At 41.1% G+C, this 16,909-nt stretch overlaps 1 protein-coding gene across 3 annotated transcripts in view; it reads left to right on the top strand.

Annotated features, from left to right (window-relative positions):
• LOC136864407 (uncharacterized) overlaps nucleotides 1–16,909 on the top strand; it is a 190,072-nt gene that overhangs the window by 82,999 nt on the left and 90,164 nt on the right. For 2 of the 3 annotated variants that reach the window (XM_067141356.2, XM_067141357.2), the window contains exon 2: nucleotides 10,567–10,641. In XM_067141356.2, the coding sequence (XP_066997457.1) occupies nucleotides 10,567–10,641 (75 nt within the window). Of the gene's footprint in view, nucleotides 1–4,759; nucleotides 4,891–10,566; nucleotides 10,642–16,909 lie in introns of those variants that run through there. The other variant, XM_067141355.2, reaches the window with a different exon arrangement.

Genomic DNA, 16,909 nt, shown 5'->3' on the forward strand with positions numbered 1-16,909 from the left:
TGCGCAGGTCGCCTACGAGCGTCAAATCAAAAGACCTGTACCTGGCAAGCTGAACATGTCCTCGGACACTCCCGCCACTAAAAGCCATACCATTTCATTTCATAGGATTAGTTTCAGAACATTCAATAATTTTGTAATGTGATTCTACATAATCTGATTAAGCATGCTTACCATAGAAAATTGTTCATCCTTCACCTTTTTATGCCCTGGTTTTATGAAATGACTCGATTGACTCGCAGACCACAGATTTAGATGTTCAAGAATATATCCTGTGCTTGATCTTGAGTTTTGCCTGGAGCTACAGCAGTTAATGTTACTGGAAGTGATGGGTAACGCTCTCGCTAGAGACTTTCGAGACTGACGTCGCTGATCTTGACACACTCGTGAGAATCTCGAGACCGATTCCCCTGTGCTGCGATCTGTACAATGTCCCAGTAACTAAGAGTGTAAATTCGATAAGCCTGAAAATTCACTGCAGGATCAACTTTTGAACCCCTTAATACCTTTAACGAAATTGAAAACAGAATGTCGGTATCTTAAACTGTTTGCAACTTATTTGAGGTGGACATTTTAACTGAATAACCATGTATAATTTATGAACAACTGTAGATACGATTTACACCTACTTGGATAATAGAAGCGTGCATTATTCGAACTTGAGATGGAGAAAGATGTGCTTTGCTACATATGCAGCCACCATTACACATGAATGGAATGTGTTGTTGTATGTCCGGCGCTCCCTTTCTCGCTCCGCCAGCCAGCTGAACGCGCGCCTGTGTATCATTCTGCTAGCTTCGACGCGCAGCCCTCAGTGCGCGTGCCTGACCATCGAGTGTACTATAAATAGGAGCTCCCTGCCTGCTCAATGGCCCATTTGCCCCGGTGTCCAGCTCCAGAATACACCCTACGTCGAGCACGGAGGCTACTCCTCTTGAAAATGTGCTTCGACCAGGTGGACTGAATTTCTGGCAGTACGAGGTTTCACCTCTGGTCACCGCTCCCTTTCCTGTTTCCACTGCCTATGTTCCGTAATTCTTTTACAAGCCATTTTCATCCCCTAATTTATGCAAGCTCCCTTAGTTTCGCTAGGTGGAATTTCTTCAATCAATTGAACTTGCTTTTTAGGAATTCAGGCACTTCAACAAACAAGGACTCTCAAAGACATTCATGTTAGTGTGCCAGATAGTTCTCGACTATCAACGTGTCAATTCACAAAGACTATCTTTTCAAGATAGAAGTGTATATAAAGACTGTAAACCTGTACATATTGTATAAAGACAGACTTTTCTCAAGATTCAATATTCCTTTTTGCTTCAAAATAAATTTCAGTTATTTGTGTAAATATCATAAAGTGAAGCAATAAAAGTTGTGTTTTGTAAACTTCAACCTTGGTTACAACATGTGTAATCTAAAATACCAGAGTTTGCTGCAATTCTTTCAACGGGGTGATGGGCAACGCTCTCGCAACAGATTCTCCTGTACTGTGAGGCTTGATCGTATATCATAAGCAGTTCTCATATGAAAACGTGTGTGCCAATACATTTTGTCAAAAGCCTAGGAAAGCTTTGCATGTTGAACTATGAACTCCTTAACCCATTTGCATCCGATTTAAATACTCTAGCAGTTCACTGAGAAAACACATTTAAATCCTGCACTACGGCAGCCGTCTGCACAGTATTATTTAAAAAATCGTACAAAACCAACCAGTAAATATTCCTTTCTGAAAATTTGCATGCATAATAACGAAGGAATAAGCTTACCAATGCCGCTTTTCTAGTGCTTCTGCCGAGTGTGGTACGCCTCAAAACATTCTTCTAAGTGAAGTGCTACACCACACTTTTTTTGCACGGCCAGCAACTTTCACTTCTCTTACCCCAGCTGTAGCACACAACACACCTTTTCGTGACTTTTGTTTTCTCTGTTGGGGGGAATATGCATGGGAAATTGTGCCCATGATTTAGCTTGTAATCTGGTAGGGGTGGTGCTCTCTGAAGGTCGACCTCGAACAGAGTACTCTGGCAACTGAACAGTTTCAAGTAGCTGCTGTGCAATGCTAGTTCTGAAGTCAGTGTAGCTCATCTTTTTGTTAGCAGCGATATTGTGGTACACAACGAAGGATTTGAAAATGCATATATCTAGGAGGTGAAGTGAACTCGTGTCCTCGTCCCGAGGTGGTGCAGCTCTTTTCAGGCACACCCCCATTGGAGGTGAGCTGCAGGTACCATTCCAACCACATACCAGCCCTCCTGCTAATCTTAAATATCTGGCTGTACTGGGAATCAAACCCGGGCCCCCGAGGATGTCAGCTAATAACACTAACCATTACGCTATGGAGGTGGACTGTCTAGGAGGTAAAAGAATGTTTTTCTATATCCTTTTACTGTGCGTCGCATGACAGGGAACAGATCTGTCACCTGATCCTGAAGGTCAACCCCAGCCATTCCCCTTCTGGTATTCAAGGCCACATGTCATGTCACCTGATTTGTGTTTCCACTTCCCACATAATATACTGTTGGCAGGCCATGTCTCATACTCTCCACGTTTGAGTTTAGTTTTGCTGATATCGCGAGGCATGTCTGTTTGGTTCTGTCTAACAGTTCCAATTACATTTGTCTTCTTGTCGTGCAGCCTTTTGAATAAATCTGGGGAGGAATACCAGTTATCTGAAAACAATGTATGCCCTGGCCCTAACAATGGTTCACACATATTGAGCACAACGTTCGTACTTGCTGGCAGACTTGGATCCATTACATCACCTACATAAATTTTGAAGGTTACACAGTAGTCAAAACTATATTTGCAAATTTTATAAATGTTTATTCCCAACCTTGATCGTTAAGACCTATTGCACTGGACATATGAAAGACGGCCTCTGAACTTCATTAGACTTTCGTCTAGAGCAATGTCTTGTGAAGGTAAATGTCGGAAAATTTGGAACAGAAATGTGTTTATCATAGGTCTAATCTTTCCGAGTTTACTACTATTGACTTGTTCATCAACAAAATGTAAAAATAGTGAAATTATAATGAATCTTCACCTCCTCATGGTTTCACGAAAAATGGGAGTGTCTCTACACCTGTTTTTACTCCAGTATAACTGAATTCTTGATTTTCGCACTTGTGACATTAGTATAACTAACGCAAAGTATGCCCTAATTTCATCAGGTGTAGTCTCAAACTATTTGTAATCGTCTTTCACTTTTTGTCAGGATTGCTCAACTGTCTTGCTACATGAGCATTTGTCTCGTCAGATATTTTGTCAAATAAAGAAGTATTACTTTTGCCTTATTTTACTTTTTAAATAAACAACACAGCGGGCTGTGCTATGTGGTATCTCATCAAAATCAGACATCCACGACTTACGTTGCATTTTGGAAGACCGAGCTCGATAGCTGCAGTCGCTTATTTGCGGCCAGTATTCGGGAGATAGTAGGTTCGAATCCCACTGTCGGCAGCCCTGAAAATGGTTTTCCGTGGTTTCCCATTTTCACACCAGGCAAATGCTGGGGCTGTACCTTAATTAAAGCCACGGCCGCTTCCTTCCCACTCCTAGCCCTTTCCTGTGCCATCGTCGCCATAACACCTATCTGTGTCGGTGCGACGTAAAGCAACTAGCATTTTGGACGTATTCTAGTTGTCACGTACAATTAGACACAATTACACATTGCACGGTCATATACCAAATAACCTAATTATGATGCAAATACTCTATAACATTGTAAAGAATTATTTCCTTCGTCAAAATATCGGTAAACATAAGCAGTGGTCATATGATATTGAATAACGATAACGATGTACACCTACCTGTTGAAAGAATTGGAGCAAACTCGGGCATTTAAGATTACACGTTCCACTTATTGATGGCCTAGAATGAAAACCTCGTATCTCAAAATTTTTCAGAAATTACTTTTTCCATTTTTGGATGTAAAACCTCGTATCTTATGTTCCTGGAAAAGGAAAAAAGAATACTTTACCATCGTGCTGGCCTCTATCAGGGAAAAATCAAACCTCGTATTCAGTGTGGTAGCCATGTCGAGTGTGAAGGGCACGTATATTGCGAGCATTTACCGAGTTGTTTATACGAAATTCTACTGAACTTCTAGAAGAAATCGGCATTGTTTCATGCTAGATACTTACTCAGGTAAGAATGTTTTCTGTATATTGCTCATTTTAATAACTAAAACCCATGTAACAACCCATTTTTTCAAAAAAATCTAAATTGCTGCTATAACATGGAAAATCTCGTATGTAGGCTACAAAGCAAAAGTGTAGTATGAAAAACTCGTATCTCCGACTTAAGAGTTTTTCATTTATAAATTGGCCATTGATGTTATGGTCCCTTGTGATTTATTAATGATTTACGTGGTCTTCCCATTTGTATTTGAATCGGTGAGTTGAAAAATGTACACATTCCTAAATCCTTACTTTTCAGGAGAAAGGAAAACCTGTTGCTAAAGGAGAGGTTTGATCAAAAAAAGTTGCTATTAGGCATTTGTACATCATATATCTGCATATTCAACTATAAAGTATGGAAATCATATTACATATGGTTTTCATGTTATACCATTGTTCATATAAAAGAATATTATGTTCACTTTTGCACTCGCGAATTCATTTGAGCTCGTCAGTTTGTACTGCATTGAATTACAGGTTGATAATTATTTAATTACGGATAAAGTACACTAAATAGAGTAATTTTATGTTGTCGTCAAATGTTTAATATAGTGGGTGGTAGTTTTTCAGATAGCAGACTAAAGGGGTTCTAGGCTTGTGAAGATGGCTCTTAAGATTCGTAAGGACCAGGATGGTAAAAGAATTGCTGAATCAAACAATACTGGTTCTATTTGTGCAGACAGCGAAATCATTGCCGATAACTCTGAAGATGATACAGGTTAGTTTTCATCCATACAGTTTCACAGGATGTATTGGTAAACAACCACTCCCCTGTTGCGAGTTTGTCTGCATAAGCAAGGGAAGTTATTGGGTTATTGCTTTTTTAATTTTTCTATTCCTAAACTGTTATTCTAGGTCAAGAATGAAACTCAGTTCAGCCCAGAAATGAAAACAGCTTTACTATCCCAGAAGCCAATGGAAGTGGTAACTACCTTCAGAAAATTCAGCCTCAAAATGTAGGAGATGCTTCCTATCTCCACACTTCAAAAGACAATCTTCAGACTGTTGGAGGAGTAGAAGGCTTTTCATTATTGGAACCTTTCAATCTTAATGACTCGTAATCACTAAACAATAGTAATTTCGGTTTTAATCCAGTTAATATATTTGAAGATATTCTGTCACTGCCAGTCATATTCAGTGATTCAGTTCTGCCAGTGGAACCAGGAAGTGAATCAATAGACCATACTATATTGAATAATTCATTTAATTTGATTTCTCGGTACTATTTTAAAAGAAGTTGATCATCGTGAAGAACCAATTCATCAGTCGAGTGATGTTGAGTTGGATGACCATCAGAAAGAAAATGAAGATTTACCAGAAAATAGTTATAAACCCTCAAGTGAAAGCAATCTTGATGACAGTTATGATGGAGTAAACCATAGTAAGGAATTGCCTCAAAGACGAAAACGTGCCAAACGAGGAAGAGCTGACAAAAGTAAATGGACAGCTACCAAAAACTAAATTAAAAGAATGAAAGGAGAAGAATACGGAGGATGGAGGAAGTCTGAGACGGGAAAAACAGCGTTTGATGTCAAAAGACCCGAAAGGAGTATTCAACCTCGCTGTTCATGTGACGGAAAACAAAAGAGCAAGTTCAAATATACACATATGACTGACGAAAGAAGGCAACAAATATTCAGAAAATTTTGAGCATTAGATTGGAACCAAAGAAAGGTTGAAACACATCTTGTGGATTTGAAAGATGTGCATCAAAGGGCAGTATCTGGTACAAAATCCAGAAGAAATGCCTCTCTGTTGTATAATTTCAAACCTCAAAACAACTTACTAAAAATACGTGTATGTAAGACAATGTTCCAAAACTCCCTATGTGTAGGTGAATGGATGATAAGGATTTGGGTATTCCAGAATAAGATACAAGGACAAGGTGACCAAAATGTAATTAACGACACACATGAACAGGACAATGAAGATGTAGAAACTGAGGATACATCAACAACTAGAAAGGGAAAATGTATCAGTAATGAACAAAAACTTATAACTGAATTTTTCAATAATCTCCCCAAACTAGTCACACTATTGCCGAAAGGACACGAACAAACTTTACCTCGAACATCATTGGCAGTTTAAAGCACAGCTTTTCAGGTAGTACCAGTTGTATTGTAAAAATGAGGAGAAAGAACACTTAGTTGTATCTAGTTTTAGATTCCGCGAAGTGTTTGAGGCTCACAATTTCGGAATTTTCTCTCTTAAGAAAGATCAGTGCAATTTGAGTTGTGGTTACGAACAAGGCAATGTGAGTGAACTGGAGCATGTTGCCCATCTAACAAGAAAAAATGCAGCAAGAGAAGAAAAGACTAAGGACAAAGAAGAAACAGATGAGAGGACTGCCATTATTACCATGGATGTTCAAGCAATTCTCCTATGCCCTCCCTTAAAAGTTTCGGCTCTATATTATAGGAGGAAATTAAAAGTTCACAACTTTACATTTTATAATTTGAAATCTTGAAGGTTACTGCTACCTCTGGGATGAAAGTGAGGGGGGAGTAAATGCAGACGAATTTGCTACGATAGTTACTCACTTCATTTCAAAAGAAATCAATCTGGATATAGTCAAACACGTCATCTTGTACAGCGATGGTTGTACAAGCCAGAATAGGAATTCAGTATTGGCCAATGCATTATTCCTGATTTTGCACAAAACTGGGGTGACAATAATCCAAAAATATTTAGAGAAAGGCCATACTCGAATGGAATGCGATAGCATTCACAGTAATATTGAAAAAAAGACGAGGAGCAGAGAAATTTACTCCCCAACTGGGTATGTCAAGGTTTGTAAAACGGCTCGAATTAAACCCCAGCCATACAAGGTAGAACAACTTGATCACACTTTCTTCAAGAGGTATAACGACCTCAACCTTTTGTCGTCAATTAGACCTGGTACAAAAAAGGGAGATACTGTCGTAACAGACGTACGATGTATCCAGTATAAACCTGACTGCACAGTACAAGTAAAACTGAACCATCAGGATCAATTTTCAGACCTCCCAAGAAGGAACAAAGGGAACAAGAAGCCTTCAGATAAGTGTTGAACGTCCTCCATTATACAACTCGCGGTTACCCATTGATTTTGTATAGTTTAAGCATCTTCAGGAGCTGAAATCTGTGATGCCCAAAGACATTCACTACTTCTATGACAACCTGCCACACCGTTCCAGTAGCGACATGTAGTGACGAATTCTGTTGATTGGATTTTACATAGCTAAAATATATTGTGTAATTGTATTATGTGGTGGAATAAACAATTTTGGAAAATTTTTGTTTCTTTTATGAAACCCACATCAATGAAAAAAAATTGATGAAAATGTCAAAAACTAGTGAACCTCGTAACTAAGAATTAAAGTGAATTCCATATAACTCAGCGTGTATGTAAGAAAACCTCGTAACTAAGAATTTAAGAATGAATTCCACGTAACTCAGATAACGCACACATAAGAAAACCTTATGTCATAATGTGCTTGTAATTACCAAAAAGTGTTAAAATAACCTCTTTAGAAAATTCTGAAATACAAACTCATAATTTGAGAGCACAACAAAATGTAATATAGTTTAATAACTAACCAGGAAAATGGTTCTCTCTCTCTCCTACAAAATAGTTTGCGTGAGTTACAAGGTATCCATTCTAGGCCATCGTTATGTGTAATGGTGGTTGTGTGTGCAGCAAGGCGCATCATAGTGATGGGCAACGCTCTCGCTCGAGACCCTCGAGACTGACGTCGCAGATCTCGAAACTCTCGCGAGAATCTCGAGACCGATTCTCCTGTAGTGCGAGCTGTACGACGTACTAGTAGTTACGAGTATAAACTTGATACTATATCATCAGCAGCCATTGCGTGAAATAACATTCTAATGTGGAAACGTGTGAGCCAATAAATTTTGTCAAAAGCCCGGAAAAGTGCTGCATGTTTAACTATGAACCCCTTAATACCATTAACGAAAGTCAAAACAGAATGTCAGTTTCTTAAACTGTTCCAAGACTTATTTGGGGTGGACATCGTAGGTGAATAACCCTGCATAATTTGTAAATAACTGTGGATAGGATGTACACCTACTTGGATACTAGAGACGTGCATTATTCAAACTTGAGACGGGGAAAGAATGATGTGCTTTGCTACATATGCAACCACCATTACACGAGTGGAACGTGTAGTCTAAAATTCCCGAGTTTGCTCCAATTCTTTCGGCAGGGATGATCGACAGCGCTCTCAAGACGATTCTCGTGTGCTGCGACCTGTGCAATGTCCCAGAAACTACGAGCGTAAGCTTCATAGTATATCGTCAGCAGTTCTCATATGGAAATGTGTGTGACGATAAATTTTGTCAAAAACCTAGGAAAGCACTTCATGTTAAACTTTGAACTATGAGCTCCTTACCGGGCGAGTTGGTCGTGCGGTTAAGGGCGCGCAGCTGTGAGCTCGAATCCGTGAGATAGAGGGTTCAAATCCCAATTTCGGCAGCCCTGAAGATGGTTTTCCGTGGTTTCCCATTTTCACACCAAGCAATTGCTTAAGGCCACGGCCGCTTCCTTCCCCTCCTAGGGCCGTTCCTGTCCCATCGTCGCCATAAGACCTTTCTGTGTCGGTGCGACGTAAATCCCAATGTCGGCAGCCCTGAAGATGGTTTTCCGTGGTTTCCCATTTTCACACTCAGCAAATGCTTAAGGCCACGGCCACTTCCTTCCCCTCCTAGGGCCGTTCCTGTTCCATCGTCGCCATAAGACCTTTCTGTGTCAGTGCGACATAAAGCAAATAGCAAAAATGAACTCCTTAATACCATTAACGAAAGTGAAAACAGAATGTCAGTATTTTAAACTGTTCAGGAGTTATTTCAGGTGGACTTCTTGGCTGAATAACCTGTATAATTTGTTAATTGTAGATAGGATGTACATCTACCTGGATACCTCGCAGTCGTTGTCGACAGGGTGGCTTCTTGTGAATGCAGGCCGGGCCGGGGGTGTTCTGCGATGATTCCTCTTCATTGATATGCGTTTTGAAGTGCCGGATCATCCCAGAAGTATTTCTACAGACATATTTTTACTTCTTTTGAACAAGCAACACAGCGGGGTGTGCTATGTGACATCTCTTCAAAATAACCGATATCCACGACTTACGTTGCGTTTCGGACACATTCTTCAAGCTGTCGCGTGCAACTACACAATTTTTTTTTTTTTTTTTTTGCTAGTTGCTTTAAGTCGCACCGACACAGATAGGTCTTATGGCAACGGTTAGACACAATTACACATTGCACCATCATATATCGATGTACCTAATTATGACGCGAATAATCTATAACATTGTAAGGAATTATTTCCTTCGTCACCAAAATATCGGTAAACACAAGCAGTGGTCATATGATATTGAATGTGGGGTCTGATAACGATGTACACCTACCTGTCGAAAGAATTGGAGCAAATTCAAGCATTTTAAATTACACATTCCACTCATGCGTAATGGTGGTTGCATATGCAGCAAGGCGCATCTTGTCTTGTCTCGAGTTTGAATAATGCACGCTTCTATTATCGAGGTATGTGTACCCACATTAGCCATCGGTTTCTGTACTTAGTGTAGTCGTTTGGTACTTACGGCTGCATGCAATGCCAGAATGTGTCTTTTATAATTATTTTATGCTGTGTCAAAATAGATCTTGGTATAAATGAAAGAAATTAACACCCTAACCTCTTCTTGACACATATTTACGGAATGGAGTAGGCGCGTGGTTGGCTATTTGTATACTCTGCACAAAAAACATTCAGCTCCATCTACCTGTAGGCCTATGACACGCTCTTCAACGCACAATGCGGGGACACCACTCTCAAAATTTCTCTCGAGAAATAGTACCTACGCTGGTCTAGAAATTTCTAGACCTTGTCTGACTGACCATCACTAGTTACTAGCTTCTCCCAAGTGTGTGCAGGATTTCTAGTATACAAAGTCCTTCATGTGTGCCCCAGTGGCGTATGTTCAAGTGACTGTTCCGGCCATGGAACGTCTCATTCAAAAAATATTTGCACTTGATGAATAAGTTTCTGTACTAATCATCCCTCAAAAATACAATACACTGTGAATAGTGCGCTTCCTTTTGAGAATCAAGACTTGCTAAACCATTTGAAATATATAGTGCTAACCGTTCCAGACCCAATTATTTTTCATAATTTTAGTCTCTTATTTCAGTTTAATGCACAGTGTCTATTATGGTATTACAATGAGACTCGGTGCTCTAATGCATGTGAACCTTGCTTGATATAATCTGTTACCGTGGTGGATATGGGTGTGGTTTAGATGTCAATTGAAAACTGGTATTTTTACATTTGTCATTGTTTGTGAAAGTTCCTCATAGGCATTGCAGGGCGTACTAAAATTTGCCTTGCTCTGTTCAGGTGCTGGACATGGGCGCGGTGGTGGAAGTCATCTCTATTCTCGAGAGAACACCCATCACCAAGGAGGCCCTTGAGGTAAGTCTTTTGTAAAACGACTATAACTCCATTAACTCTGTCTCGAATTTCTAGAAACACATCTTTTAGAGTAATCTTTTACAGTTTTATAGCATGTGCTGGGCATAAATTGTAACTGGAATTGGCAAATATATTTTTGGACAAAATAAGTAATTCATCATTGGACTGAGAATTTGTCAGTAAACATACGCAGAAAAGTGTAGAAAACAAATATTTTTCCCCATACCATAGAAGTAGATATTGTCACTCTTCTGGGCAGATGTTTAATATAGTCAAGTATTCACTTTAGATTTTTTAAATATTACCTATCTTAAATTTCTCGATCATACACAAGTACCGGTATATTAAATAACACTTTGAATATGGGCAAAACAGTTTCCTTAGATGTGTAGAACTCTTTTCTTCCCCTACTGGAAACACACTGGTGAGTGAGCCCCGGTATTGGGAACTGAAAACTTCCCCTCCTTATAGCTTGAGCTTCTTGCTCTTTCTGATTCAGGACTTGTTCATGACCATTGTTTTTTGATGCTATTTACTGTAAATTTAATGATTATGCCATGGATAACCATATGCTACCATTCAGTTAACAGTACGAATTGGAGTTAATGCTGTTTTAAGGACCATGAAAATTCTGTGCCACAATTTCTTAGACTTCTGATATGACTGTGAAATGACCACAGGTCTCTTTTATCAGCCCCACCCATGTGTTTGTTGCAGTCATCACCAAAGTTTTGAGCTATAACCTCCATCTTCTCTCATTCTGCACTCGCATCCCAATACTTGTTTGGATAGTTCCATTATAATATGAAAGATAATGCTCCAAATGTTTCCTTCCTTTTGATATAGGCCATAACCTTGGCCTGTGATTCTCAGGGAAGTAATTGAGATGCAAATATTAATGAAACTCAGAAGAGGGGCAGCGGAGAGTATATACACTGACTGACAGAGCAAATCCAACACCAAGAAGGAGTGGTCAGAACTTTATGCCAATTGCAGGGTAGACTGACGTCACTGAGGTATGCTCATGATGTGAAATGCGCCGCTGTGCTGCGCACGTAGCGAACGATAAATGGGACACGGCGTTGGCGAATGGCCCACTTCGTACCGTGATTTCTCAGCCGGCAGTCATTGTAGAACGTGTTGTCGTGTGCCACAGGACACGTGTATAGCTAAGAATGCCAGGCCGCCGTCAACGGAGGCATTTCCAGCAGACAGACGACTTTACGAGGGGTATGGTGATCGGGCTGAGAAGGGCAGGTTGGTCGCTTCGTCAAATCGCAGCCGATACCCATAGGGATGTGTCCACGGTGCAACGCCTGTGGTGAAGATGGTTGGCGCAGGGACATGTGGCACGTGCGAGGGGTCCAGGCGCAGCCCGAGTGACGTCAGCACGCGAGGATCGGCGCATCCGCCGCCAAGCGGTGGCAGCCCCGCACGCCACGTCAACCGCCATTCTTCAGCATGTGCAAGACACCCTGGCTGTTCCAATATCGACCAGAACAATTTCCCGTCGATTGGTTGAAGGAGGCCTGCACTCCCGGCGTCCGCTCAGAAGACTACCATTGACTCCACAGCATAGACGTGCACGCCTGGCATGGTGCCGGGCTAGAGCGACTTGGATGAGGGAATGGCGGAACGTCGTGTTCTCCGATGAGTCACGCTTCTGTTCTGTCAGTGATAGTCACCGCAGACGAGTGTGGCGTCGGCGTGGAGAAAGGTCAAATCCGGCCGTAACTGTGGAGCGCCCTACCGCTAGACAACGCGGCATCATGGTTTGGGGCGCTATTGCGTATGATTCCACGTCACCGCTACGTGCAGCATGTGCTGCGGCCGGTGGCACTCCCGTACCTTCAGGGGCTGCCCAATGCTCTGTTTCAGCAGGATAATACCCGCCCACACACTGCTCGCATCTCCCAACAGGCTCTACGAGGTGTACAGATGCTTCCGCGGCCAGCGTACTCTCCGGATCTCTCACCAATCGAACACGTGTGGGATCTCGTTGGACGCCGTTTGCAAACTCTGCCCCAGCCTCGTACGGACGACTAACTGTGGCAAATGGTTGACAGAGAATGGAGAACCATCCCTCAGGACACCATCCGCACTCTTATTGACTCTGTACCTCGACGTGTTTCTGCGTGCATCGCCGCTCGCGGTGGTCCTACATCCTACTGAGTCGATGCCGTGCGCATTGTGTAACCTGCATATCGGTTTGAAATAACATCAATTATTCGTCCGTGCCGTCTCTGTTTTTTCCCCAACTTTCATCCCTTTCGAACCACTCTTTCTTGGTGTTGCATTTGCTCTGTCAGTCAGTGTACGTTGCTAAAGTGAGGACAGTTTTGGCTCAGTTAAAACGTAAATAACTGTGTGTAATGTCAATTTATACCTGTTCTGTAGCTAAACAAACAAGAAAAACAATATACAACTCGCACAATGTTATAATTCACTCACATTAAGACCATTTTCACAAGTTTTTTTTTTTTATACATTAATTTTGTCGCTGAAGTTCTGCTTAAGATAATTATTGTAAGTTATTGTAAATTACTTTTTCCTCAAATGAAATGTTCTCCAGAGAATTTCAATTTATATCTGTAGAGATCACTCATCATTAGGATATTCGTCGTCTTGTCCATGAGGGAGGTCACTGTAAAATGCACTGTAATGCCCTGGAATCCACTTAGTTAAGGTTTGCAGGTCCATGTAATTTGCTGAACTAATGTGTTTGGGTCCGCTTCGTGCGGTCGGAATTTCCTTTTGTAACAGGAGAGCATTTCTACGATGTCTTCTGATATCAATTTCTTGAAAACAGGTGTCGTTGAAGGATGTCTTGTAGGCGATAATTCCAGGTTTGTCAGCTGAAACTTTAAGCCATACAACTTCTGAGATTAGGAACATTTCACCAGTAGTAGATTTCTTGCGATTTGTGAAAGGGGATCCAGATGTTTCAGTTCAAAAATGTGAAAGTTTTGAAATTGCTACATTGCATTTCATGTACTAGCGACTTCTTTACCTGGCACGTTCTAATGAACTGAGCCCAATCACGTGGTATAGCGATCTCAAAGTTGGTGAGACTTTTTCCTTTCAATGGTTGAATTAATACTGTCCACTTGCGCGCGCGAGTGTGTCGAACCTTTCCAGTGTGTAGTTTTGTCATCTTTCTTCTCTCTGTAGAACTACCCATTTCTTTGAGTTCTATGTCTATTTTTTTGAATTTCCTTTGCCAAGGTTCTTATCATCTGACATTTCTGGTCCCAAGAACTAGACTCCTTCCAAAAGGCGTCAAATATATTTTTCCGTTACTCTTCGGTTAATTTCTCGGCATATTTCATTCTACACACACGGAGGCTTAAGTGTGCGTGCTGGGACTTCCCACCCTTCACTGATTTATATAAGATGCCCCAATCAACCTGCTGCTTTTAGCACTATTTCTTTTCCAACTTGAGAGGTCTTGGATCCTTTTTCTCCCGCGATATACTACTACTCCTCTTACTTTTCCGTTGGTTGCAGATAAATCACATGCCTCGATGAGTTATTTTGACATTCTGAAATCAATAAAAGAAACTTTATGATGATGATAATAATAATATTAATAATTATAATTGGCATAATGTTGTGGGTACAAAAAATCAAACTGTCTGTACAGAAAGCCCACTACTTTCGCTGCCTTTGGATTCAAGTCAGAGAAGTCTGATGTAATGTCATCCTGCAAGTCTTCCAAATGCTCTTCATCCACAGGTTTCTCATGTGAACGCATGCCGTCCAGTGTCTCTTCACATGAGAATTCTTTTTTCTTCCGTTAGCAATATGCGGTATTTTTAGTGGAAGTTTAGGAGTTAAGTTTGTTAATAAATAGCACTAAAACAGTAATAACGATGATTAAAATATTACTAAGAATACAGCATACGTTAATGGGATCAAATTTTAATTAGTTGAAGTTAGTATTACTTCAGTCTATACATCGAAGTTGGTGATTTGGGCATAACTTCATAAAGCATAGTCAGTGACAAAATGTAGGCTATTACGGGAAAAACTATTCATTTTGTGTACATTCAAACACTGAAGTCTCACGTAACTTTTCACTTCTTGTGGCTTACAATATTTCACTGTTGTTGTTTTCACGCTAATGTGCATGCGATAATGCAGGTCCTTCATATTCCCATAACACAGGAAACTATAATAACTTTCATAGTAATAAGCACACTTCATTATCGTACTCCAATAATGTAGGCAAAAGGCGAATGTAAATTGACTCTTTCTTCCCGTGGAGAAATTACTTCGAAGAAAAAATGCGGATGTCCCATATGCGCTCTTTCGTCCTAAAAGCACTCTGGACTACCGCCTTTATGCCACACTCTAAATCCACAGGGAATGGCAACAGGACAACCGCCTTTATTCTGTGGATGTGGTCGATTATACAGAATGCACAAATGGCCGTAACTCAGAATACGGAATTTCCAGTGCCAGTATTATAATACGAATTGTGTGAAAAGCAGAAAAGTGCAATGGAGGCAAGGCAGGAAGTGAAGACAAACCGTCAAGAGGTTTGGTCTGCTCTGCCATTCGAATGGCACACTTGTCATAATACATACTCAATGGATACAGTGGTGTTAATTGCTGCTGTTTAAGTTTCTAGAAACATGTACATACATAAAATGTATTCATTGACAGAATTACAAAGTATACAGTATGCTCCAATTGGACCCTGTATCTTTTTATAACTATTACCGGTACATTTCTTTTCAGTGTGCATATCTCGGAGGTGAATGTCATTAAAAAGGTGATCAAAACAAAAAAGCTTCTATACACCAGCTACGTAGGCCAGTCAATAAGTTTCTGCAATTTTGCTCTTAAGTGTCTTTAGGGTGGCTCTATGGCGTTGTGTGCTAACCAGCCGCTAGATGGCACCGTTGTCTATATCTGTGGTAGGTTTCAGCATTATCAGATCAGTACAGCTTGCGCTGTTGCGACGTAAAGATAGCCATGCCACTCTGTTTGTACCAAGGAAGAACAGCGTTCCGGAATCCTTTTTTTAGTCTGAGGGTGTACCAAGAGCGGAAATTCATAGAAGACTTTCGGCACAATAGGGGACAATGTTTTGCCACAGCGAAGTGTTTACCAGTGGATTGAACAGTCCAAAACAGGTTGCACGGGCGTGAGGGGTGAGGAAAGATCCGGGCATCTATCTGCAGCCGTAACAGATGCCAATATTGAACAGGTCCGTGATATGATCCTGAATAATAGAAGAGACCCTGTTGATAACGTGGCAAACCATATGCACATTAGCCGTCGTTCTGCATATGAAATCTTGCATAACAGGCTTAACTTTCACCAAGTCTGTTCGAAATGGGTTCCAAAATAACTCCATGAAGAGCAGAAGCAATCATGTGAGAATCTGTCGGCACCTACTGGACTGTCATGCCAACGAATGTGAAATGTTTCTGAAACTGATCATTACTGGAGGTGAAACATGGGTTCACCACTTTGAACCAGAGAGCAAACGTCAGAGCATGGAATGGAAGCGTCCCGGCTCCCCAGTCAAAAAGAAATTCAAAAGTCAAACTTCTGCAGGAAAAGTGATGCTCAGTATTTTGGGACTCTCAAGGGCCAATCCTGGAATGTTATCAGGAAAAGGGGGAAACTGTGAACGTTACAGTGATATCCTGGTAAAAAATCTGAAACCTGCAATTTGTAACAAACGCAGAGGTCGGAAGGAGTTCTTTTGTTGCATGACAATGCGTGTCCACATACCGCTGCCCACACCGTTCAAACTCTTCATGCTGCGTTTCGGGGTTGTTCCAGCATCCTGCATACACTCGATCTCGCCCCGCCGGATTACCATCTGTTTGGTCCACTTAAAAATGCTCTAAGAGGCCGTCTATTCACCTCTGATCAAAAGGTGAAGGAAACGGTGCATACGTGGCTTGCTGCGCAGCCGAGAACCTTTCTTTGCAGAGGGTATCGGAAAGCTTGTGAAACCATGGACCAGGTGCATTGAATAGTAGGGTGACTATGTTGAAAAATATCAATAAAATGTGTGTACTCCTTTTTTTAATTATAAAAATTGATCGCAGAAACTTTTCTTTGCTATTGGATTTACGTCGCACCGACACTGATAGGTCTTATGGTGACGATGGGACAGGAAAGGGCCAGGACTGGGAAGGAAGCGGCCATGGCCTTAATTAAGGTACAGCCTTGTGAAAATGGGAAACCACGGAAAACCATCTTCAGGGCTGCCGACAGTGGGGTTCGGACCCGCAATCTCCCGAAT

This window comes from Anabrus simplex, chromosome 2 (assembly GCF_040414725.1).
Source record: "Anabrus simplex isolate iqAnaSimp1 chromosome 2, ASM4041472v1, whole genome shotgun sequence".
NCBI classification, from domain to species: Eukaryota; Metazoa; Arthropoda; class Insecta; order Orthoptera; family Tettigoniidae; genus Anabrus; species Anabrus simplex.